This window comes from Mycetomoellerius zeteki, unplaced genomic scaffold (genome assembly GCF_001594055.1).
Source record: "Mycetomoellerius zeteki isolate Tzet28-1 unplaced genomic scaffold, Tzet1.0 scaffold35, whole genome shotgun sequence".
NCBI lineage: Eukaryota > Metazoa > Arthropoda > Insecta > Hymenoptera > Formicidae > Mycetomoellerius > Mycetomoellerius zeteki.
Window position 1 is genome coordinate 2,449,460 of NW_017257338.1, and position 27,922 is coordinate 2,477,381.

Genomic DNA, 27,922 nt, shown 5'->3' on the forward strand with positions numbered 1-27,922 from the left:
ATATATATATATATATATACGTAGATTGCTCTGAAAGTTTCAGTAAAATCGCTGTTTTGCCAAAGTTTGATGTACTATCGTACATAATAACTCAAAAACTGTTTATTTTTTTACTTTGTGCTCATGGAGACTTTTGATTAGGACGATCAGAACTACAATATATTACAAATCCAACCAAATTAGCTAGGACCCATTTTCCATATGTTTTATCCTTTTTAATATAAGTTAAACTGTATGTGTATTATAAACTATATTACACTAAGAGAGAAAGAGAGAGAGAGAGAAAGATATTTAAACATTTATTCGTAAGAAACATATTTATTTCGCTGAAATAAGCCTTTACTTAAATACGGCGAAATAAAATTTTATTTCTAGCAAATAAATCATCCATTTTATATTTTTACAATTAATAAAATATTTCACAGAAATATATATTTCGTCATCACAATCAAATTTTTTTATAACTAATAAATATCAAAGAAAACGTCATAAGTAACATTTGCTTCGCAATACTCCGACATTTTTTTCTCAGTTACGTATATATTAGCATAAATTTTTCTATAATTAATGTGTATTAATAACTAAAACGTGAAAATTAAATAAGAAAACGTGCGTATTTTTAATTTCTCAAGGCATTTTTGTTTAATTCAAAATCGATTTTAGATAGATTTACGTTGCTTTATATCTCCGATCAGTAACGCTTGGAAAAAGTCGACGATGTCGGAGGGATAGAAACGTGTGCAATAGTGCAAAGGTGTGTTCCGGTCCGCTAGCACATGTGCGATAACGCGCTTATAAATATGCGCGACATACGCGTGTTATAAAAGCTCGATTTATGTACATCATTTTAAGAAACGCAACCCAACCTTGTCCCGGTTCCCTTTCTGTAATGATCGCTCGTAACGATGGACGAGCCGGCGCGATTTTGCAATAGTTCACGGCTTTGAAAACAAAAAATATAGAAGAGAAAAGAATCAGCTTTAGCATTGTAGTGCACAACCCTATCACTATCAAAGACGACTATAGAAACATTCGAACGTGTACAGCCGGTCACAGAAAAGTTGCAACACTTTTTTTCGATGGGTTTCGGAATGCAGCTTGCTCACCGAGCGATTGGTTCTTATTCATGGATCTACAAATAAGAATCAAATATTAATAGGTATTTTATAAATTAAAAAATATTTTTAAAAAACTCCAATAATAGTAATACAGACTCTTTGTTGAACGATATCACAATTAATGTTAAATTAAAAATTTTACGATTAATCAAATTAAGTATAAATAAAAAGGTACATTTGCGAAACAAATATTTGAAAACTTTTATGTATTTAAACATTATTACGTCCTGACGTACCTAAAACTTTTTTTTAATTTTTTTGAATTGTTTTATAATCAGTTTTCTATCGGATTGAAAAATAGTTAAAGGATTAACACCATATTAATAGGGCCATAAAATATATATCTATTCTCAACTTCTTGAATATCATCTTTTTGCTTCCACTTAAAAACTTCTAATTTTGAAACAAAAATTTTATTTTAAACATTTGATTAGTATATTATTGTAAAAAGGTACAAAATGCTCGTCAATGACGTTCACTAATTTCAAAAATTGAAGATTACCTTAGATTACCTCAGATTATCTGAAACTACTTTAAGAATACCTAGGATTACCTATAATATAGATTATTTGATATTATCGTTAGATTACTAAGATCTAATAGGATTTCCTATTAGTATTTCTTAATAGTATTTTTATGGAGGTTTATATAGCTTTGCTACGTCAGTTTAAGTTTCTTCGATCTACAATGCATTCTTTGACCAACTTGGGAAATTGATTGTTCCTCGAAAGTACAGACGAGAATGGGATCGTCTTATCGCAACTTTCCAATCCTCAATATCGTAACATGGTTCAGTATCAGAATGTAACAAAAGAAATCTATCTATATCATTACATATCTATAGATATGTCGCATATCTATAGATTTTTTCAGAAATATTCATGATGAAAAAAGTAGCAATAAAAAATGGATATATTAAAGTATTGAAAAAGTATAAAAGATTCAGACTTTCTGCTAATGAATCGTTCATGATGTGGCTACAATGATTCAATTACGAATGTACGTTCAAGAACGTTTTACCTTTTTCAATTCACGGTATATTAAATAAAGAGCTAAATTTCTCAAACATTCAATGAACACGTTTCGACGCTCATGAATCTTTTATCAGATATTGCTAACTTGACATTTAAAAATAAAAAACAAAGTTCTAAAATTATTATTTTTGTTTAAAGGTGATTTTATTACAATGATAATATTACTTTGATTAAAATCAGAATAAACACAATATAATTTAAATAATTTTTGCAATTTTTAAAACATTTCGTCCCCTTTTTTTACTTATTTCTGAATTTTTTCATTCTTTTTATCTTTTCTAAAATTTTTTTTTCGTGGACTTAGAGATCCTTTGCGCCATACCGCATAAAATACCTTGATTTAGGATAACATACTAAAAGAAATGAAGGTCTCCTAAAAAATAAAAAATTTCTTTTTTTCTGTATCTACATATATATGATATATAGTTTTTCAGCATATTAATATCTTTGAAATATGATGCCTGATTGAGCATCGAAATTATTAGAATTTAATTTAATTCGCGAAATTTACTATAGTGGTTTAATTGTGTTTACTCCGGAAATATTTCGATGCACAGTTCGTTAGACTACAATTGTGGTATATATGTCAAGTACATATATATCATATTTAGTGATTCAAGATTGAATTATTTAAAGCATTTTAAGATCTAGCTTCGACCATATAGAGCTCTTATTTATCAGTTGTGTTTCTCACATACGTGATCTGAAAAATGATATTCGATATATATGTTTTGATATATGTACATATAAATATAATATATATTTATTTATATGTATAATATATCTAATATTACAATAAAAATATTTCTTTAGTGAATACGATTATTTACACTTAAAGAGATTATTTCATGAAAAATTTTAATCTCTTTCAACTTTAAAATTTCTTTTATATTTTTTCCTAAATTACAATTTTAAATTATATTGTGAATATTATTAACCACATATATGTATGCAAGAAAAAAAATGACGAAATATTTTATTCAAATTTAATAATTTATATTAAATAATCATTAAAAAATTTTAACTTTTAAAGAGAGAGAGGGAGAAAGAATGAAATTAGCAAAATTGCTTATTTTTAATTTAGATAAAAAACCGCCTTTTGCATAAACGAATAAAAATAATTTAAGCTTTTTTCATACATAAGATGTCACAACAAGTAAATAGATATATGTAGCTGTAATGCACGATTTATGATCGTTGATCGAAGGGGTGTATGATCTCTTATAATTCACGAGCTGTTGATGCGACGAGATATTCACGCTAAGATTAAAATCAATTCCAATCGTTATTCATAGAATCTATCATTAAAATTACAATCGCACGTCGCGAGATACCTCGTATACGTGCAGCCTTGGACACAATTCATGCTTTCACATACGCGCTTATAAATACTATACAACTTTTATATAGTTTTTACATCGTTTAAAATTAAAATTAATTCCCGACAGGTAACTGTGTAGTATACGAGATAGTTCACGTCGTGGAGCAAAAAATCGTATTATTGTCGCTGTAATTGAGGTGCCGTGATTGCGACGCCGCGATTGCATCGGTTCGCCTTCGAAAGAAAAAGATGGATTTGTCGGGTGAACGAGTTATCGCGAGTCTCTCCTATTCGGAGCACTCGAAGCTTCCCGAGTATGTTACTTTCGTAATTTTATTACCGAAGCAGCATCTCGACCAGCACCGGCTATTGCATGCCGGCTATTTTTCCCCGTGCATAAATCTCCGTGTGTCACTCTCACTTTCGTTTTGCGTAAGGTATATCCGGGATATCGAACGAAATGAAGTCGTTCGCTACAAGAAAATTGCTTGAGAGTTCAACTATTAGAAATGAGAGAGATCACGTAATCTTTTTTTATGAAACCGCGATTATCGTGGGCGAACAGATATATCATGACATCAAAAACGTTCGGAAGCAATCTGTCTATTGAGGCTTCGGAGATCTAGCGTTTTCAGCGGTTTTAGGAATCAGGAAATCTAAATATGCAAAATTTTAATGAGAGAAAAATCTTCCCTTTGCGAGAATCGTATATATTAAAAATTTAATCATTCTACTTTAAAGACCGTGCGATTTCCGCAAAGTCACAATATCGCAGTGAAATTAAAATGAGATAAAAACAATTTTGCCAAGGCACTCTGAAAATATCGGTGTGGATTTAACTCCATATGATGGAATCTATATAATTCTCACCGTGTTGATGTTAATATTAACACCAACATGATGTAGATTTAATTCTACAGGTTTTAAATCTATATTATCATTGATATTAATACCAGAGGTTTTAATATTAAACAATAAGAAATAGAAGTAATGGCCATAACGGCCAAAGCTAGATCTTTAATGCTTAAATAATCCAATCTAAATTACTATATATACTATATATGTACATATATACCACATTTATAGCCATTCGAACTGCGCGCCGAATTGATTTTTCGGATTTATAAACGCAATTAAATTACTGTAGTAATATCACGAATTAAGCTGACAAGCAATTTTAATAATTTGATGCTCAATCAAGCATCCTATTAGAATGTTAGTATTATAGATGTTAATTTGTATTAATTAGATATTAATAAATATGCTGAAAAAGTGTTAACAAATTTATTGCGAAAAATATTACCTCAGTCACCAATCTAAATTACTATATATACTATATATGTACATATATACCACATTTATAGCCATTCGAACTGCGCGCCGAATTGATTTTTCGGATTTATAAACGCAATTAAATTACTGTAGTAATATCACGAATTAAGCTGACAAGCAATTTTAATAATTTGATGCTCAATCAAGCATCCTATTAGAATGTTAGTATTATAGATGTTAATTTGTATTAATTAGATATTAATAAATATGCTGAAAAAGTGTTAACAAATTTATTGCGAAAAATATTACCTCAGTCGGGAGTTAAACCCGGATCTCTTGTATTCCGTACGAGCGTCTTAAGCCTTTAGACTACAAATATGGTATATATGCACGTACATATACAGACGTACATATACTTAGTTTTTTTATTAGGAATAGCACTGTAGCTGACAAGCAATTTTAATAATTTGATGCTCAATCAAGCATCCTATTAGAATGTTAGTATTATAGATGTTAATTTGTATTAATTAGATATTAATAAATATGCTGAAAAAGTGTTAACAAATTTATTGCGAAAAATATTACCTCAGTCGGGAGTTAAACCCGGATCTCTTGTATTCCGTACGAGCGTCTTAAGCCTTTAGACTACAAATATGGTATATATGCACGTACATATACAGACGTACATATACTTAGTTTTTTTATTAGGAATAGCACTGTATGATTAGTGGGCGTTATTTCAATTACACCCTGTATAGTAATTCAAATTGAATTATTTAAGCATTAAAAATCTAGCTTTGACCGTTATGGCCATTACTTCTATTTCCTATTGTTAAATTTTTAAATATATGATCCAGTAAGATTCTTATTGTTTTTAATATTAACATTAACGTGTAGAATGGATTTAAAACCCCTGTTACTATTAACACCATCATGGTCTGGATTTAAAACAATCATTTATTTTATGGTATTAATCCACATCATGTTGGTGTTAATTTTAACAAACAATAGAAAATATTTATTCAATCTTTTCATCATCAATATTTTTTAGAATATTTAAAAATTTAGTCAGATACAGAGATTTGAAAATAATTTGGTTGGGACAAAAAGTAATTATGTAGGACGCTCAAGCTGGTTGCTAGAACGTCCACACTTTTTGCAGCCTTGCTCATTATACTTGAGCGTCCTACGTAATTATTTTGATATTCTAACGAAATTACTTTCGGATCTATATTTAACTAAATTTTGAGATATTTTAACAAAATTGTTCCGTGTAACCATCCGTGAAAAGACGGAAAATTCACTATTCTCTATCCAGTGAATAGTGGATGTTCCGTCTACACAAGACAAACATAAATCTTTGTGAGGATAAAGACAGTTCTGACGAGACGGATGCACTTCGCAAGAGAGGAAAGAGAAGAGAGAGAAACATGATCGAGAGAGTGTTTGGAAGGGTTAGAAAGATATGTTTAGAAAGGGCTGCGTGTCGAGGTGCCGCGAAAAGAACGAAAGCGCCACACGCCTGTAAATAATGCGAAATGGAAAAATCTCTCCTCAGTCACGGCATACTTTCACATCGACACGCTGCACTTGCTTATCGTTAACGGCAAAGAAGAATCGGGCGTGCGTCGCGCGTCCGTTCTTGGGCACGTGCGTAGGCATTTACACACCTGCGTGCAGTAGGTATGCCGCGAGCGCGTACGTGAAAGGTATTTCACGAAAGGACAAGGGAGGCCGTGGTTGCTAATTGGCACCGTGATTGCGACAAGCGAGAATGTTGTCGGCGAATAACAGCGTTATTTACCATTAATTATTATATAGTACATATAATGGTTTCAAACCATGCAAATTGCAATGTTAATCATAATATTGTACGTTCACCAGTCACGGGTATTGGATTCGGTGATAATCAATAAATTCTTCTCTCGGCGAAAATCGCGTAATAAAATCATACCTATTAAGGTCGCGAAAAAAAATTGCAACACGATAATGAGTGTCGCGTATTGAATACGCGCGCTCGGTCTCGGTACGCGTCGCTAATTGCACATTTGCGCAAATTCTAGATGTTACTTTCAAACGCGAATGTTCCAAATAAATCGTTTCCCGCAAGTGACTAATGAGGTGGACGTAAACGATATAAAATGGTTTAAATAAATGGTAACGAATAACGACGTAACGATCGCGTAATATTTCAATCGCACAATGGCCCGAGTGTGTACTTTATCGTCGTTAAAGGCTTTGATTGGCATTCAATTTTCCTAAGCTGTCTGCGATTCGTATTTTGACAATAATAATAATATTCGTGGCAAAAGAAGGACAGGTGCAACCATGGTCACGTCAAATGTAACAAACATCAGCGGCCCAAAATCAATACTGCAGTAACAGCGAGAGCGAATGGAGGATCCGTAGCGAATCGTATAATATCTTAAATTAAAAACTCGTTCATCGACTCACTTTCAGTCACTTAAGTATACTTCACTAGTCTCCAGGAAGTAATCATTCTTACGCTTGAATATACTTTCCCTATGTTGCCGCGAGTTTTTATTCGTATAATTTCATTTCCACTGAGTCCATCGGCTATTATTATAGTATTAGAAGGCAGTGCAAATGGAAAGTCGTTTTTATTAAGCGCGAAGCTGATTACGAAACTCAAGCAGTAACAATGATTATCAATGAATATTACTGCTGTCATATTTACGACTAATAAATGTTGGAAAATGACATGTTTAACAATAAATACGATTTATTTTATTGTTAAAATAATTTTCTCTCAGCAATCATTTAACGTCGCCCCAGTAAATTAATAACGTCAATATGTCCGTTCGGTTTGTCTTTCGATGAAAGTTATTACGTGCGATATTTCACGAATCAGGAAACCCCGAGGACGCGCTCGGTGAAATTGAACAATCAGAATTCTGCGAGCGAATCGTTAAAACGCGTGTTTTATATCTTTAACTGCCATTTGGAACCTCAGGATTATTAATTATTTAATCGTTTTACCCCGATAATTTATCCCAAAAGCTCTACAAATACTTTTCCTATGTAAAAAAAATACACTTGTAATAAAACATATCAGTTTTCCGTTATCTTGACACAAGCTTGATATCTATTATTAACTTAATCTTGATTATTATTATATAGATTACGCATTTGTTTGACATGTCACATTTTTGCTTTAAATCATCGTTTTTAGCACTTCACGTTTAAGAATAGCCGAATTTATTCTGGAAAAAAAAAACGAGTTTTTTTACATTAATTGTTTATAATAAAATTGCAAATAAATAAATTAACGTAATTTTTCATGAAAGTTGCATCCCTAAGAGTCTAAAAAGTACTCATATGCGCAAACTGCAAAATGGATCAAAAAATTGGAAAAAACTAAGAACAAAAAAATGGGACATACCACTGCCCCTCAAAGGATTAACAAATGCTTAAAATTTGATTCAAGTTTTTTAAAAAGAGTTATCACAACCCCCTTCACATTTTTTGGTTCTAAAAAGTACGATATGAATGTGGTTTGTAAATTCCAGTTCCCAGACTATTCCGCCTTCCTTCTTCTTTTTTTTCACAAATTCTTCATATCTAACACGAGCACCTCGACACTGCAGGTTCTACATTCTGCAAATGTCTTGTATACAGAAATTATTCAGTATATGATTCGTAATATCATTAGTTAGAAAACGAGTGGTCTCCCTCGTTCATAATCGCTATAAGTAAAATATTAAAAAGATAGCGGAGAGTGTCCTAGTGACCTAAAGATAATAATCTGTTGTAACATAAACAGCATACTTTGATCTTCCGCTACAGAGTCCTTCTCGTTTATAAAGAAGACGTGATGATATCGATAACAGTAAATAAGACGCAGCTGTACCAGACCAGTGCGATTAAAACCAGTAACAAAACGTTGTGGAATAAAGTTCATTATTTGGTTCTCTTATTCTCTCGCCATCATTTAATATGATTTAATATACGTATATAATTTTGAAAGAAGAAAAAATTAAGTTTATGCAATGGATCACAATTTTCAATTTTCTCGTCTCTATTTTTAGTGATTCAAATAAACTGAATCTATTTGAATTACGCATCCTCCATTTAAGACAGTGACTTTTCTATCAGTCTAAATAAATTTCATTAGCGGCTATCGCAGCTGTTTATTTAGATCAGGTCAAAGTTACTCATACCGATAAAATTACGAAACAATTGCTTCGGAGCGTCTGACAAAGAGATGTAATATGTTAATAGTATACAAGACATAGTTTTCTTTTGTTATTCATTTAAGAAAATCAACGTTAAACATTTAAATACATGTAGAAACCGAGAACCTCTTTTCCATCCTACAATCGTTGATGAGGTCAGCGCCATGCAGATACAACTGGTGAACCTGAGACGGCATAGTAAAAGCAATTGTTACGCGACGTTATTCAATCGTCTCTAAACGGACAGAAAGGACAATGTGCGGCAGGTCGGGATTACCCAATGGCAGCTACAACGTGACTTTCTCTGCGCGAAACACACCTGTGTACCGGTGGCACTGGCCTCCGAACTTCTGCCTATCGGCGATACCTTTTTATCGGCTAATATACGCGAAGGAAAATCCCCCCATGGGCAGGATCGAGCGGTTTTAGAAAGTCGCAGCGAATCTATACTTGCGGCCGATGTCGTTTCGTGTCGCAAAACTACGGTCCAGGCTGGTACCGAGCTTTCTTGTGAAGATTTATGGTTCTCCTTATTTCGCTGGAAATCGATTTATGTGGAAATTTATATGAAGAGATTTGCGATATCAATGCGAGAATTCCACGAAATAGTCTTAGAAGGATCCCACTTCCGACGAATTAAATGAATTCAAGATTTTACAACTGAAAATTCTCTTTATTTAGATTACTTTGTTTAGACAATTTATTAAAAAAAGAAATACTTTAATTAACATATTTAAAATGTCAGGCTAGACACACCGATTTGTTTTCGCAAGAAATCTTTACTTTTTTTCAGTCTGCAATCGATTGACGTAGGATGATTAAATTCCGCAAATTATCATATATTTCTATGCGCAAAATGAATTAAAAACCATCTCGGATCTTCAAGGTGAGAAGACGAACGTGCGTGAAAATCTGACGAAGATGATTCATTCTCCTTCGATCGTGTCATGTAATCCCTTATGAGGGCACCATCGTCCCGTGAAAAAAGGCTTTGTGTCTGAACAAAAGATGTAGGAGTTTCGTTTCGATCGAAGGGCTTTCGATTAAAAACCATCCAACCATACTCTTTCATTAACTAAGGGGAGGAATTCTCTCGCTCTGTGTTTCTCTTTCTCTGTCTTTTTCTTAGTTTTGATATTTCAATAACAAAGCTAAAAAAAAATATTTCTATTACTGTTATTTGAATCCGATTATGTATATAATTTCACAGTGATTAACTTAGAGCGATTTTGTTATAATCATTTCTATTTTATCATTGATACGTAGATAGGAATATGAAACCAGTTGGAACACTATTGAATTACTAATGGAACACGATGTTATGAATAGCAACGAGTTTCAACGAAAATCGATTAAGGATCGGTTACGCCACGACATTGATCAGCTAAACTTGTTTAATTAAAATAAATTGAAAATCTGTTATAGATAAACCTGAAATAATTATTACTTTACGTAATATTTATTTTTCTATAGGATTGAAATATCTCATAAGTTGTTATTGTATTAATAATATATCGCTGTGCATTGATAAGAAAATGACGTATTTTAAAATTAGCAACTTTTCCGTAAAGTATTTTTTAAAATTATTAATTGGAAATATTTTAATTGATCTCAATTTTTATAACTTTACTTTCTTTTCATGTTATACATGTATATTTTTAATTATAATGTATTCTTTAAAGCTATGTTATAAGTTTTCAAAATTCGAACATTGCAATCCTAATATAATATAAATTTAAAAAATTTTGATACTTTTTCATATAAACAAACGAGTTGAAAATGTGTCGTTTTTTCGCAAAAATATATTAGTCTTTAAGTCAATTTTTTTTTATTATTTAAAAAATAAAATTTTTGTATCACTTTTATGAAGAATAAAATTGAAAAGATACATTAAATAAGTACAAGAAAAGATAGCAATGTATACAAACTGAGCAATACGGATTAAAGTCAGTAAGCATTGTAGTTTAGTAAACGATCCGCTTCTATAAAGTGCAGTCAATGATAATGTTGTTAAGTTTTCAGCACGCCAAACACGTAATATTGAACAATGTAGGTCAAGTCTGACGACACTTTTCTACATGATTTCAATGACAATAATCCTAAATGTTTCCCTCGCACGAATCCTCCGATGCTTCAATCGCTTACCCAAGGGACTGAAATTGATGTTTCAATTTCGGACCGGCCACAAATAAGTTCAGACTCTGATATATTCCGGAGTTCTTTAGAAATATCTGAAATAAAATAACGACAGATTCTTCAAACGATAAGATCTTCAAATATGATATATAGTCCTTCAATCCCGTGTGTCTTTATATTTTCGTCTATTTTTGTGCTCGTTTAAATTCTTTACTTGATCTCTTCATTAAAAATTTTGTAATATCCAACACCAACGACACTTTTAATGTCTTAATTGTAAAGTAAAATGTCTCGTTTTATTGGCTTGTTTCAGTGAAATCTCATTTCCATAAAACCACATCGTAAGAAGTCAAGCCATGACTCTTTATGACGTAAATGACGAGTTTTTCCGCACGTTCCAACTATGGGAAGCGTTGAATAAGCAAACAGCGTGATTATCGAGCGCACTCGAGCCGATTTAAGAGAACAATAAATTTTTCTAACAACAAAGCGAAGAAAAGACGAAAAAACGTTACAATGTATTTTTCGCGTTACGCGTTCAACGAACCACGACGAGAGATTCAATCTTGCGCACAGCAATTCGCCCAGCAACTCACTTTGCATTTCTCGCGGTATATACCTACACGCAATGCGTTGTAAATGCAAAACACTAATTGGACAGATCGGAACGTTTCTTATATCTGAATAAAGCTTGCTTTCTACAGTTTTTACACAATAAATGATTTATCGATTGCAAATCGACAGGAATTCGTTTGCAGGAAGTGACTATTGTTCCGACTCTGTTAAATTTCCTCCTTTAAATTTCGCTTCTAATTACGAAAAACACATAAATTTTTATACATCCTTTGTTTCACGAGCTCATAAAAATGCCACAGGAATCCAACAGTATACAATACGACTCAACAACCGTAACGCATTTATTATTGTTAACGATTAATTATTATTATTAACTTCTTTTTTCTTAATTTAAAGAATAATTTATTTTTAGCTTTTAAAGAAAAAAAGAATCTTTTCTTCTTTATAAATCCTTGATTACAATTTAATATTATTAATCTTAATCTTAGTCTTAATCCTTGATTTTCTAGCGATATATTAAATGAAATAATGATTGTAACGGTTTATCGTACTTTCGCTTTCAGATGTGGCACTTGACGTGCGTCGACCACTTTTTAAATCGCGCGTTTTATAAGGTTGGCCTCTATGTCGGTAAACATCCCGGCTACTTTGTAATCGTGCCGATGCTGTTGGCGTGCATATGCTTTACCGGTTACCAGAGGATACACTACGAAATCGACCCGGAATACCTCTTCTCGCCCGTCAACGGACCTGGCAAGACCGAGCGAGCGATAGTCGAGCAGTACTTCAAAGTCAATTATAGCCACCAATTCAATCTCGGTCGTATCACACGACCAGGTGAGAGTCTCGTCAATCATTCATTCTGCCGTTCTCGCGATTTCTTTGCCCGCAAGGAATTCCGTGAATCCAACAAGCCTATAATCCTTTCAATCGAGAGTTGGCATAAATAGAGATAACGTACTTCTTGTGCCTATAGGATTCTCCAGAAAAATTTTACGATACCTTTAATTATTTAATACTCGCTTTTCATTTCTTTTAAAATACTTGAAGCGATCATAACTTCCAACGTTAAAAATCTCTCAAGAATTTGTTATTTTTAAAAAATAATATTTATTTTAGATGAACTTTCTTTAACTTTCTTGGTCTCTACATTACAAAATATTTTTATGATTGGATCTCCTACCAACTTTTTATCTTCGCCGCTTTTATGGGAAAGTAACAGAGAAGCCAATCGTGATTTGCTATCATCGGAAGAATAGCTTGCCTTCCTGGTTAGTGATCGATTGAATCCGTTGATTGTTGCAGGGCGATTCGGTCATGTAATCGTGATTCCCAAGGATGGCGGGAATAATATGCTGAAGAGCGCGATTTGGCAGGAGCTGAGGGAGCTCGATTGGTTAATCAGGAACGTCACGGCGAAATACGAGGACGAAGAATTTACGTACGACCAAATTTGTGCGCGATGGCTCGACCAGTGTTTCACCAACGACATCCTAAATCTTCATCACATAATAAAGTACGCGAGACGAATGAAAGAAAAGAAATAAACGATTCCGTAACGCGTGAAGAAGTGGAACGCGTTTCAAAATGCGCTCGTTAATTCGCTTCGAGTTTCAAATGGAGCCTTAAACTTTTTCAGGGAAGTAGAGAGGCGAGAGCTAAATCTGACGTTTCCGGTGATGTTCAATCCGGTCACCTGGGACGCTCATCTGTTTCCGGTATTCTTCGGCGGAAGCGTCGTCAATAATGATTTCATCATAGAATCGGCGCCCTCGGTGCAGCTCGCCTACTTCATCACCGTCGACAGTCCACGGCAGGATGCAATGTAAGTCCACCGATCACGTTTGCAAACACGTCGAAACTCGCTGATGGAATTGGTCCAGTTATTTCAATCACACACAACAGCAACCTCAAACGTAACGTTTTGACCGTTGTTTACCGACACGGGAGTGCTCGAAATGAAATATATATGCTTTATGCGTACGAATATTCGCGAATTTTATATTGTCGCTCTCAAAAATAATACCGATAGCAATTTTCTATAAATTTCGATATTTCGATATGATTATTGTGAAAAACTAAAATCTTATTAAAATAAAACTAAGGTACGCCATATAAAAATTAAAAAATTTGTAATCTAATTTTTATATACATATTTCATTTTTGTCACGTAGAACTGCATAATGCATTTTTACAAAACCGGAAAAATACTAAATTTGAATAAATATTTGTTTCAATAGTTTTAAGTAAATGTTTACTAAATGTAAATATATATTTATTTGATACAAAAACCAGTTTGATTTAACTATCATTTTTTATTGAGTAAAAAATTGAATTTTTATTTATTGTAATTAAATGTTTACTTGATACTATTCAAAGAAATATGCATTAAGGTTTAGTAAATTTTTTTTCAGTGTATAAAAATTATGATTCAAAATTTTTTAACATTTATAATAATCAACCATGCTCGTGTGTGCAAGTGGTATCTCATTAATTCACCACATGGTCGTCAGTCGGACATCACCAATTGAATCATCTATTGCTATCAACGGCGTCCGTGCAAATAATAAGAGTCTGATTCACCCGTGACCATATTATATTGATTGCCTATTGTTATCGTTAAAGATGGTAAAGCACATGTATATTGATGTAGCCATTGTTTCGGATATATTTTAACTGTGAATCGAGTGAAATTAATTATTTCATAAAGTACTTAGGAAGTTAAATTTTAGAAAAGAAACAAAATCAAGGTTCAATAAAATCTACATAATTTTTCGACTAAATTTCTCATGTTTTACGCACGCGACAGTCTTCAGTATATTCTTCAGAATTCTTTGGTATAATTAATTTCTTAAAATATGTAAAAATCTAGCTCGAGATTGCTAAGTAAAAATTAGTAGTTGAAAAATAAACAAATACGAGCAACGTGTTTATTGGATCTTTAAACATAAACTAGTTTATTATAACATGCATTAAGAATTAAACTTGTTTTTTATACAAAAAATAAAGTTAATCGGAAACGTCCAGGACTGAAAAAGATTTAGTACAGTGTGTCGAAACGTTTCCGATTAATTTATAAATAAAAAAACTAGTTTAATTCTTAAAATGTATGTTGTAATCAACTAATTTATAGTTTATTCCAATAAACGTTGCTTATGTTTTTTGACCTTTCTAATTACTAATTTATTTCTTTTTCAATTTGTCAAATCAGCGGCGCTGCTTGGGAAGAGGCTTTTCTGGATGTTGTCGGCAAGGCCGAGGATGAAGGTGCATTTAAGCATATTAGCATCGCGAGATTCGCCTCGAGGACCCTCGAACTGGAGCTCGAGGCCAACACGAAGACGATCGTGCCGTATTTCACCAGCACGTTTGTCATAATGGCCCTGTTCTCAGTCGTGACGTGCATGATGACCGATTGGGTGCGCAGCAAACCTTGGCTTGGTCTTCTGGGCAACGTCTCTGCCGCCATGGCGACAGTCGCCGCTTTTGGATTGTGCATCTACCTGGGGATCGACTTCATCGGCCTCAATCTTGCCGCGCCATTCCTCATGATAGGTGAGCTGCGATTGATATTGTTACAATATCTCTATGAAAAAAGCGAGCTAATCTTTCAGTATGAAATAATTAATATAAATGCACGAAGTTTCGTATTTTAATATAGTTGCAATATATTTTAGAAATTTGACTCAAAATTCTTTCATTATTAATCAATAATATTTTTAATCATTTATAGAAGAAATTTTGATTATTGTGTCTGATTATAATTTTATTTGACTAAAATTATTTCGAATTCGTCAGATATTTTTTTTTATAAGTTTGGAACGCTATATATGTAATTCTTTCGCTATGATTATTGTTACTTTATAAACCTTTATTGCCTCGGAAATTTGTTACAATCGATATTTAAATTGATACCTGGTCTGTAAGTTGAGCAATGAAAATAACGTCCTAAGTTTCGCCTTTTCTGCAATACTATGCTGTAATCTCCTGTCGCGTCTGTAGAAACACGTGTTCTTGATAAACATGTTAGCTTGCACCGTCTGGTGCATACGAGCGAAATAAACGAACTATGATTTATGTGAAAAGCGGAAGTCGTCTTTTCCCTTTCGACGTCGCGCTTGCCTGCATTCGACGCCGAACAATAATAATGGCTTTAGCAATAATAATAGCTTTATTCGATCCAATCGACTGACCGCAATTCTCAAAACGACAATTATTCTCTTGAATTTCATCCAAAAATAAGGCAGTTCTTCATATTGTCTGATTTAATTCGATTAATAAAATTAAGTCGAATAAAATAAAGTGGAGACGATTTTTGGAATCTTCGAAAGTCGATCAATTTATTTCCTGTGATAAAATTTAAGAATTTGAATAAAAACTAGTAAATTCACTGAGATCTTAAAAAAATACTTAATAAATTACACAATATTTATAATTTTATTATAAAAAGTTTTAAATAGATAAAATAGAACTAAATTAAATATCCGATGGAAGAAGTGTCATATGATAGATAACATCTTCATTAGTCACAAATAATTACACATCGGTTTAATGAAACTTTCAACAAATGAGAAATGCATTGTCTCGTGGTTTTGATTTATCACAAAGAACACGTTTTCTATTATTATTATTTATGCTCTCTGAGAAATTGAACGTGACACGTGAAGACAAACGTGACATCCAACCGAAGAATCGACGGTGATAAATTTTCAAGAAATAATTAACTATATTTAGAAAATGCGTTGATTACTTTAAACAATATTATTTTTCTTGGAAAAGTACTTACAATTAACAATTTTATCGCATGCAAAGAAACAGTTTGAAGTCTTTTAGAATTAATATATTATATATTGGATATATAATATGAGAGAAATTTACAAAAAAATTCAATAGAAAGATTCGTACAACTTAAAAAATGATAAAGAAGGAAATTTTGAAAAATTACTCTTTGAAAATATACATTAATAAGTTTAAAACGAGGGGTTCGTCACTGAGATAATTTTTGTACGGGCTAGATAATCCAAAGTAATTTTTGATAAATCTAAATAATTTTTAGCGTTCTAAGGTATTTTTTTATTTATACTTAACTTGATTAGTCGCAAAATTTTTAATTTAACACTAAATTGTGATATCGTTTAACAAAGAGTTTGTTATTATTGGTGTTTTTTTTTAATATCTTTTATTTTATAAAATACCTATTAATATTTATATTCAATTGGATATTCTATTAGTATAAAAAAAATCTCAAACGTTACGAGTAGTCAAACTTGTTACTATCTATACATATAATACATATTCTGTTTGCGAAATTTTTATATTTTTGTGTTCCTGCATGCAATAAATATTTGTTTTGTAAAATTGGGTTTTTTTCGTAAACAATGAAAAAAATCTAAAGTCGATGTTCTCGAAGATACTTATCATAATGGTCTATAAAGATATTTTAGAGTGATCTGAAGAAATAATACTTTATGTACTCGTATAAAGTAATCTTAAATGAGCAAAATAAATTTGGAAAAATCTCGGGTAATCAGAAAATATGACTTTGAATATAATTTTAAATACTCTAAATAAAATAATATGAGATAGTATTTGATAATTTGAAATAATTTTTTGAGATGATATTAGGTAATCTTAGGTAATCCGAGGTAATTTAAAGATCCATATCAAGGGTAATTTTTGTACATTATAACTGCTAATAACCAACCCCTTTCAATTTAAAATCTAAGTCTTGGAATTACACATTGGATAATATGAAATTCGTAAAGAATTTATGCTATAAAAAAATTGTAGGACTTAAAAAAAATGATGATACTAAAGAAAACAATTATTCTTTAAAGATATACATTAATAAATTTAAAGTTTAATAAGTTTAAAGTTTATTTTTCCTTTGCATAACTCAGATTGCAAGAAATTGTAATTGTCAATTGAGCGTGCCTTTTAATTACAGGAATAGGGATCGACGATACTTTTGTCATGCTAGCAGCCTGGAGAAGGACGAGTATCTCCAAACCAGTACCTGAAAGGATGGCGGCGACATTGAGCGAAGCTGCCGTTTCCATCACCATCACGTCCTTGACAGATATGATATCTTTCTTCATTGGCATCTTGTCGCCCTTCCCTTCAGTTCAAATTTTTTGCATTTATTCAGGTATCAAGATGTCCGAATAAATCAAGCTGTACTTAAGCAAATTATTTAAAAGCTGATATTACAATTTACTAAAGATAAACTACGAAAACGAACGTAAAGACAGTAAAAAGAATTTAGTATTTAGAAAGTTCATCATAACTTTCTGATACGTATATTTGAGTTCGTAAATTTTTTATTATTAATATTAAATACGCATTAATTGACAGGTTTCGCAGTGGTTTTTACTTTCCTATTTCACATAACGTTCTTCAGCGGATGTGTGGCGATCAGTGGTTATTGCGAACAAAGAAATTTGCATAGTGTTATCTGTTGCAAAGTGCAGCCGCTATCTAAATCCAGTAAGTATTGCAATTGTTATATCTACAGGAATATAATTTTATCTATTTTACATCATCGTATTTAGATCTTCTTACAAAACCGTTATTATTTATGGTATGATGGTAATTCTCGGCAATTTATTAATTTCCAATTCTAATTACTCGCAAATGCTAATTTCTTGTAAATTTACAATTACGTTATTGTTTTCTCTCTCGCTGTGGGTCGTTGTTATTCACTACCGTTTGAAATCTCGTTACGTCTGCGTGACGTATCGATGTTACATCAACGGACAGACATGCATTACGTTCGGAAACCGTTAATTCGTTAGATCATACGGTATTATATAAAGGAAAGAGTTTGCTTTCTCTGTATTCTTTTTTCCAAACATTGTCATGCCAACGACTGTAAACTGCCGAAAAAGAAAACATCGATATTGCTTCGGTCTTATATGCGGATTATAATATTATGCAACGTGTCTTAGAATCAGCGAAGAACTACAACAAATAATATCTTTTTTAATTGAATTGTTATTTTAAATGACATATGTCATTTCAGCTCATCGATCGTGGCTGTACAGAGCATTGTGTTCCGGCGGGATTGATCCTGACAATCCTGACAATCCGATCGACAATCCCGAGCACGGATGCATGACTTGGTTCCGTGATTATTTAGCAGCTGCACTGAATTATAGCCCTGTGAAAGCGATAATCATCCTCATTTTCGTATGCTATCTTATCGGCGCACTTTACGGACTTACGAACCTTAAGGAAGGCCTCGATCGACGCAAACTTTCCAAGGAAGATTCCTACTCGATCGCCTTTTACGACCGCGAGGACTATTATTTCAGAGAATTTCCTTATAGGATACAGGTAGATATATTCGCAAATTTCGTTTCGAAAGTTATAAAATTCGCGAGGCAATCGAAATACAAATTTTTCAATTGCTTATTACATATGCAATTTTTCCAAAATTTTTTAACATATCGTTATATTTTATTGTCGAATTTTCATCTGCTTGAATATCTGAAAACTATATACTAAATACCAAAAAAAGTTGCGAAAAAATTAAATACTGTAATATGGCATATAAAAAAGGTTTGTAATTTAACATCTCGATTGTTGATCAACAACTTCATTGACTACGCAAAATAATCGTGTTTCTACAACCGCGATAGTTCTCACTACTTTTTGTTTCTTGAAGTAAGATCTTTCGATCAAAAAAAAAATATATAAATATATTTATAGAGAGATATCCGGTTATCGTGCATGCGAACTCACGAGAGATATTTCCTCATAAGCGCAAAAAAAGAAACACGTTCGGAAGAACGGAGTGCGTTATGCTTGAAACTGCCACGCATAATCCGGTGTGCGCAATTATGTCACGTGCTCTCCGACACGATGCGATATCGTGCAAACAACTTTCTCCGACTGGCTAGTGTGAACCTCAAGAAAAGCAATGTCCGTTACATCACGATTCTTCAAACCGATCAACGAGAAAGACTAACTAAATCGGAGGAATCCCCGTATAAATCCCCCACTTATTTACTTGAATCACGTGACGTCAAATAATTTCACGCCGACTCGCACACACATCCCTTTCCCTGTGTTTTATTTCTAATATTTCAATATTCTAATAAAATTTCTAATAAAATGATTACGAAAAATCGGAAGATATTTTACTGATGCGATAACTAAATAACTTCGAAATTTTATTATTCATAGAATCATGTTTTAAATGTATTTTTAACATTATTTTCAAATACAAAGTATTTATTAATCTAGTTTTTATTATTTATTGCTTTTATATCTTCACAAATATGATTTAAATTAATTAAATGTTATAATAATAATAATATCAATGTTTAAATTTACTTTAAAGTAATGATTCATAATTTAGCATCAACTTTCAAGAAATAATTTTATTTCACATGTATGTGTATATATATTATATATGTATACATTCTAAGTTTCTTCATTGCTTTCATATACTATACGATAAGTAAAGTTATAAATAAAATTATATCCTAAGTTCTAACATGAATCGCGTTGTTTAACTTAAATTCACGTATTTTTAAAAACGTGATTGCAGTAAAAAAATATATTCCGAAAAATACATCACGAAACAGTTTCCTGTAGCCTCTGTGATTGTTTCAACTAGAGTGAATATTTCATAATTTCCTTCACCTTGAAGGGCGATTTCAATGCGTTTTAAGCGCGCTTCTTTGTACGACGTTGAGATCTCTTTCTCCGATGAAATAAAATTGTGAATGCATCGAGAGAGAGAGATATGATCGTAGACTAAGAATTTCACTGAGACCTTTTCTCCCCCGTCGCGTTAGTTCGATACATTGTAGTGAAAGTACGTTTCTCGAAGATGGTTTCGCGCTATCGCGTTTCCTCGCGATATTAATAACGTCCCGACATCATGAGCCGTCAAGTTCCGATGACTGCGCGGAAACGTCATTCACTGAAAAACTACTGTCACGATGAACTCTTAATAATGACGTACAGCGTAATTGGATCCACTCGCGAAACGTTTCATGTCGAAATGTACGTATGTCAATGTGCTGAGATCGGACAAATTGCATAATCCTGACAAAACGTGACATTGCGGCTTTGCGTGGTCCGAGAGGAAGCGGGACTACACTTTCTCGAAATTACTTTCACGGAGATACCGCAGGAATTCCCGAAAAGAACCAACGTATAATACATTCTCCGCAATTTTACTGTTACTTTTACCACTTTCGTGAATTGCAGAATGGGAAAAGAGCGAAAAATGACAGATAATTATAAAGATTGAACGTATAAAAAAGTTATTCAGTTTTTTCTTGTGAAAGATTTGTTTGCGATTTTCAGTTTGATATAAAAAAAAATCACTCCAAAAAATACATTTTAAAATGCATTTTCGTCATTTTTCTAGGTCGTAATATCTGGTGAATACGACTACAGTGATCCAGTGATTCAACAGCAAATAGAAAACTTAACGAGCAGTCTCGAAGCGAGTAAGTACATCAGTGCTCCTGTCTACACCGAGAGCTGGCTCCGTAGCTTCATCAACTACATAACACGCAATCAGGAGTATCTGAACGCGAACATTACAGACGAGCACGACTTCATAAAAAATCTCAAAGAGCTCTGGCTCTTTCCTAACAGCGCCTTCTCTCTGGACGTTAAGTTCGACGACACGAACGAAAAGATCGTGGCGAGCCGGTTCCTGATACAAGCGGTGAATGTGAGCGGCACCAATCAAGAGAAAGACATGGTGAAGGAGCTGCGTGGCTTATGCGCGGCATCGCCGCTCAACGCGAGCGTGTTCCACCCGTATTTTGTATTCTTCGACCAGTTCGAGCTGGTAAGACCGACCAGCATTCAATGCATGATATTCGGGGCGCTCGTGATGATGCTCATCAGCTTCATCTTTATCCCGAACATCTTCTGCTGCCTGTGGGTCGCCTTCTGTATCGTATCGATCGAGTTAGGAGTAGCCGGTTATATGGCGCTGTGGGATGTCAATCTTGATAGCATCTCTATGATCAATCTTATCATGTGCATTGGCTTCAGCGTCGACTTCACTGCGCACATCTGTTATGCCTATATGAGATCGAAACAGCCGCGGGCGGAGGATCGAGTCAAGGAAAGCCTGTACAGCCTGGGTCTGCCGATCGTTCAGGGAGCCGCTTCGACGATACTCGGCCTGATGGCCCTCCTATTGGCCGGTACCTATATCTTCCTGGTATTCTTCAAAATGGTCTTCCTCGTGATCTTCATTGGAGCCATGCACGGTATGTTTTTGCTACCGGTGTTGCTGTCCCTTTTCGGGCCTGGCATCTGCAACGGCGGTGAAAACGAGCCCGATGAAGAGGAAAATACGAAGAACAGCACGCAGGAGAAAGAACTACAGGCGAGTAAGCTGCAACTACAACAACAGCAGCAGCAGCAGCAGAAGCAACAGTCGCCCTACGTGATCCCGCTTCCTCATCTAGTCTATTACGGTCCGGGCGACATCAAGCCACTCCAGGATAGTCCCGCGATGAGAGGAGCAACAGGACCAACAGTCGAATCAAATCCGCCACGACATGTGGAGGAGATCCATCGGCGTCCTGTATGGATTGTCGCAGTTCCAGTCCGCGATCGGCGAACCCCAGCATCCAGCGCCGGACTATCCCGGCGCCGAAACGCAACCGCGAGATTCGGGCGAGGACAATGGTTCGCGAACGGCCAACGTTCCTTGCTTAGGACCTTACGTTGTGTATCGCCACTCGAATCAGTTACCGTGCGATTACAGACGCAGTAGATCCTACCACAATCTCCAGTATCCTGCATCAACGCGGCATTTTACGGATCCCCGGTATCCTTAGAGGGAGTCGCGAGGGAATAGTATGAAAGATAGATTATCGACGCGATATGGGAGATCCCTCAAATTCAGTCTCTTGAAGCAGGACTATACTAACAATTTTGAGAAGAAGGAACGGTAATATTAAAATCATCTCGAGAAAAGATCGACATCGAACCCACAGACAATCATAGCATCCAAAAATAGTGCATCAATTATTCCGATATATCCTACTTTCAATTCTATTTCGGAGTAAAATAAAAATATATCAGAGAGAGAATCAATTTTAGGAAATATCAAGCTCGATATACGTAAAATATCTCGTATATAATTAATTAATTTCTCCCAATAATATATCTTCTACTCTTATTCTTCACGAATGGCCAGTACATTTTGTAAACGTTCGTTAAGCATTACAAGTAATTAATATTGGGAGATATTGTGTTTTAAATTTGAATTCTGAGAGATAACTACGATAATTGTAGTGATGTTCGATTACATGATAACTTTGTGAGACCATGATAATGCAAAGAAAAGAAAAGCAAATGGAAAGGAAACATTTTATGCAAACACTAACTAGAATGTCCGAGTTGCGATCCATTAGTTTCAAGGGGCTGAACTTCAAGAGGATTTTATTCTCAAACAGCGGAAGTAAGGAATAACGCCCGAGTATACTCGGATTCGTGTAAAAATTGTTTTTACTCTTTTCTAACAAATGGAATTTCAATCAAATTTAAATTTTGTTGTGCATCTAAATTTTTTCTTCTTAAATTATATAACAAAAAGAAAAAAAAGTTAAATAAATAATAATGATTAATTAATTGTGGCTATTGAGTATGAAAATGGAGTAAAAAAATAACAAAGAACTTTCAAGGTACAAATAAATGATATTAACTATACACTTTTTTTACAACGCTGCCAAAAATATTAATTTTATATACGAAGCTGAAAAAGGTTCAGGCGCCGCTGAATGAGAATTAATAATGTGATTTCGAAGACTTTTTGTACAGTAGTGCTTTTTTTACTACGAAATGGTGGTGAAAAAACGAAGTCGTTGAAGTTGTGTGTCACTACGTTCGTAGTATACATACGGGGTATCTTATATACGATATGGAAGCTTGAACATTACTTGAGGAACGAGCTGTCGTATAGAGTGCTTCAAAAATCAGTTGCAATTATATACATTTAGCGACACTACATTTCTTTAAGAAAACATATGAAGAATGTCGATCCTTCATTATAACGAGGAAAAGGCAGATTTATCAATTTCTCTAAAGATTTGTCGATCATTTCTGCTTCTTCGGAGGACTGTATCGTTTGTTATCGTACGTGTTTGGCCATTTAATTCTGTTTTATCTGACGTGGCAATATAAATATAAAAGAAGATTATATACGATTGCGTACGTCTGATCATTCTACATATATGACGAGAATACGGACCTAGCATTAAGTGTTAAATTTTAAGTCATACTTGAATCCCGGATTCTTAGATCCTGGGATCCTTGCAATAATCTGCCGATCCGTTTTCTCCCTCCGCTGTCATAGATTCTATAATTTTACGTTGGCGTATCGCGCTCTTCGCAGCCAAAGGGTTAGCTCTCGTAGCACTCGTATTGTGCAATGTCCTATACGCAAAGGGCAAAGCACTGATGCGAGAGGGTAGTGCCGGGACAATGTTGCCGGCATCAGGTTTAAGTTAGTCGTTAAGAATAGCTCAAATCGAAAGCAATATTATTATATATATACATGTTTATATATATATGTAATATATATGCTCAATATCAATCAAAACTAAAATGTCCCGCGATATATCAGATATACCGATCGGCACATGGTAGGGAAAAAAGTAAGAAAAACATGATACAAGAGATACAAACTAATCTTATAATAAATTATTATCTGATTAATATTTTGTAATAAATAAAGCTCAAAATTTTAAAAAGTGTGCATTTAAACGCAGATTAATGTTTAAAAATTACGAATAGATCTGAAAATTGATCGATTATCGGTTTTAAATTATATCTACACCGTAAAAAGCAGCAGATAATCTCAAAAACTTAAGATTATTACTTAAAGCAGTCGCATAAAAAAATGTCGAAATTTAGTACTTTTCAAATTTTTAACTGTAATTAATAGAAAAGAAATTCTAAAACATATTTATCATGCTTCAAGTTAACACGTGCTTTAGTAGCATTTTAAGCAATGTACAGTTTTTTGCGGCATTATTCTGATTAGCATAAAATAAACAGATTCATTCTTAAATATATTATATGCAACATTAATTTGCACCTAAAAGTACAAATTTAATATAAAGTGCTTTATTTCTTGTTAAATATTAAATAGATAATAATATATTGAAGTATTAGTTTTAATCTTTCTTTATCCTTACATGGCGACGTATCAGTTGTTCAGTAAGCGTGCCTTAAACAATTGACAGACATTTAGCACATTGTCGTATAATAAGTAATTCAACTTGGCAAGTAATTTGAGTAGGTTAAAATAAAGTTAATTATAAGGCAAAAAGTGTTCTATTTTACCTTTCAAGCAAGTGTACTCCAAATTTTGCCTTAAGAAGTTGTTCCATATTTCTGTGTAAAATATTTAATAAAGAAATTATTGATTATTTCATTTTAAGATTCTTTATTTTTAATTCTTAGTAGCATTTTATAGAAACAATTATTGAAAAATCGCTCTTAATCATCTTCTAATGGAGTACCTTGCGTATTATGATTGAAACTGTGATCTACAAAGGAATAGCTAGGTGAAAATAATTAAGCAAGACAGGACGCACGCTTCGCGATTCGGATAATACATTCGTATACGCGAATAAACAGCTTAATCGCTGTAAGCATTTATTGCATTTCCGTTTCTTCTAAATTTTGCAAAATCAGCGGTAAACACGAATTCTCGTTTTTTTTTTGCACAATTGGAAATCATCGTATATCTATTTTTGCGCGAATTTGTCAGTGCAACTATCGTGTCAATCAATCCGTAATAATCAACAATGACCATAAGCTTCCTAATGCAAGAAACTTTCTCCTCTTTATTAATGTTTTTTCACGCGCTTTTCAACGCGTATATATTTTATTGACTTTACTCTTTTCTGATTGTACCAAAAATAGCAGAAATATCTGCATAAATTATTAGGGATTTAAAATTCTCGAATTTATTTTTACTTTCTTATAATCAATATATTTTATTTACAGCTAATATATCTAAAGATACTTCACGAGTAAATACTCTCTCAATTATAATTAAATATAAAATAGGATATGATTCTAAGATTGCTTGAATTTTAATTCGGAGAAGAAATAAATTGAACATTTGTAAAATCAATCTCCATCTTTGAAATTTAAGAGAGGCTAAGAAAGTTGGCCAAAGTAAATTTTTTTATTAATTTATTTTAATACATACATATATATATATTAGATTAACAAGGAAAAAATTTTTTTTCTTATCAGTCTAATATATATATATATAAAGCGTTGATGTAATTAAATTCAAATAGCATGAATATAATCTACGAAATATCGAAAAGATGTATAAATTTTGAAGTAAACTTTTATAGCATTTTTTAAATGTTTTTTTAACGTGCGGTTTAGAAATTCCTATTTTTAGAAATTTATACGATCATTCTTCCTAATAATATAAATATTAATATAAATATTAATATAACAGATACATGTTCGTCACAAATTATGTAACGTTTGCGAAATTTTTAAGAAAGCTAAAGAACTCGAAAATTCCGAAAGACTGTTCGTTGTATTATGGAAACACTTAGAGAAAGCAAATACGACAATATTTATCTTAAGGCCGAATAATGAACAAAGATATACGTGGGAGAATATATCTAAAAAACAATCTTGCGGTCAATGGTGTACAGATAAATATATTCCTTTTTTCGCGGTTTGCAGCGTGCGTGTGTTTTCATATTTATGAATGCGAGAAAGAGTAGTATGAGTAAAATGATATTGTAGCTAATGGCAAACAGCCTGTTGCCGTTAGAAAGAAAAGCACAGGAAATATATTCTGGCAATGATCTTTTAAATGTGTGTCAACATTCTTTATTCTTTTCAAAACCTTTATCCTTCTTTGACTAAATAAAATTTATTGTCACACTCAGATAAGATTATTATTTATCCAATTATTTGACACAAGAATGATATTTAATAATATTTTCCCGTATAAAAGAGCTTGAATTGGAATATTTTTTGGCAACCTTAATATCTAAATAATAGACTATATTTTTATTTATTGAAACAATTGTTATTAAGTCAATCTCCTCAAATTCTTAAGTTATTTAACTATTAAAACTTTCTGACTCACCAACTCGATCCGCAACGGGCGGAGTTATTCTACCACGTAGCTACGATGATATTATAACATATAAGATTCCATTTAAAGATATACTCAAAATAACGTTTTAAAAGATGATTTTTACGCGCATTAAATTTTTTATTTATCTTTTAATTAGATATTTATTATATATACTTGTCCCTCGATTTACGTAGAGTATTCGTAAACTTTTCTTACGGGGTCGAGAATCACATAAATGAAATCTGCTGGTACAAAGAAATTAATACATATATGTACGTATGTAAGAGAAAAGCAGTGTATGTTGTAAAAATTATTGTATAAAATATCTATTTGTACAAAAAAAATAATAATAAAAGTTTAGGAAAAATACCGCGTAAATTGAGGGATAAGGGTAGAATATAATTATCTATTTTCCGAGAAAATCTTATAAAAATGAGAATAATCTTTTATAAAATTTTGATGGTTTCTTTTTTTTCTGATTATTAACTTAATTCAAATAAAAAAAAACTGTCCAAATAAATAAGAAAAAACTATTAATTTTATACAAATAAAAAAATAATATTCACCCCAAAGTTGCTCCGCCGGTGTCCGATGTCTCTCTCAGACCTCCTCCTCCTCCTCCTCTCAGAATTGGATTGTCTTCTCACACAGGACACTCGCGAAAAACACTCGCGGATAATACACTACAATCGCCCGCGGACTAATTGTTAATAAAAGTCTTTCGCGCGACACTGCGGTACTCCACGTTTACAAAACGATGATCGTGAAAAGTCCATTAGTCCGATAACTTTAAAGGCACTCCCGAAGCAAACGCGCGACGCGACGAACCGGCTACGGCTCATTCATTTTCATTTAAATCGGCGACGAGGGTAGATACGTTAGCTTCCCCGTCATTGAATTTTTAATAACGAGAGAAAGATCTATTTTTCATTTATTAGCGATTTCGATACTTTCTGTACATTTTTTAAAATGTAATAAAATAGAATTTAAATCTAAAAATAAATGCAGATTTTCTCTAAAATTGTTATTTTGAAAATTCATATGTATTACTATTATTATAGTATTATTATGTATTATTGAGTCAATTTTATTTTTTGTAAATTTAATAATATAATTATTTAGTTCTTTCGCATGAGTCTCTCTCTCTCTCTCTC

At 32.9% G+C, this 27,922-nt stretch overlaps 1 protein-coding gene across 1 annotated transcript in view; it reads left to right on the forward strand.

Moving 5' to 3' along the window:
• Positions 1 to 23,112, forward strand: part of Ptr (patched domain-containing protein) — a 31,634-nt gene extending 8,522 nt beyond the window's left edge. The window contains exons 2-9 of the mRNA XM_018452722.1: positions 12,217 to 12,490; positions 12,959 to 13,169; positions 13,293 to 13,478; positions 14,865 to 15,208; positions 17,601 to 17,801; positions 18,008 to 18,139; positions 18,675 to 18,988; positions 21,039 to 23,112. Of these exons, the coding sequence (XP_018308224.1) occupies positions 12,217 to 12,490; positions 12,959 to 13,169; positions 13,293 to 13,478; positions 14,865 to 15,208; positions 17,601 to 17,801; positions 18,008 to 18,139; positions 18,675 to 18,988; positions 21,039 to 22,412 (3,036 nt within the window). The 3' untranslated portion in view covers positions 22,413 to 23,112. The remainder of the gene's footprint in view (positions 1 to 12,216; positions 12,491 to 12,958; positions 13,170 to 13,292; positions 13,479 to 14,864; positions 15,209 to 17,600; positions 17,802 to 18,007; positions 18,140 to 18,674; positions 18,989 to 21,038) is intronic.
• The last annotated feature ends 4,810 nt before the right edge of the window (positions 23,113 to 27,922 follow it).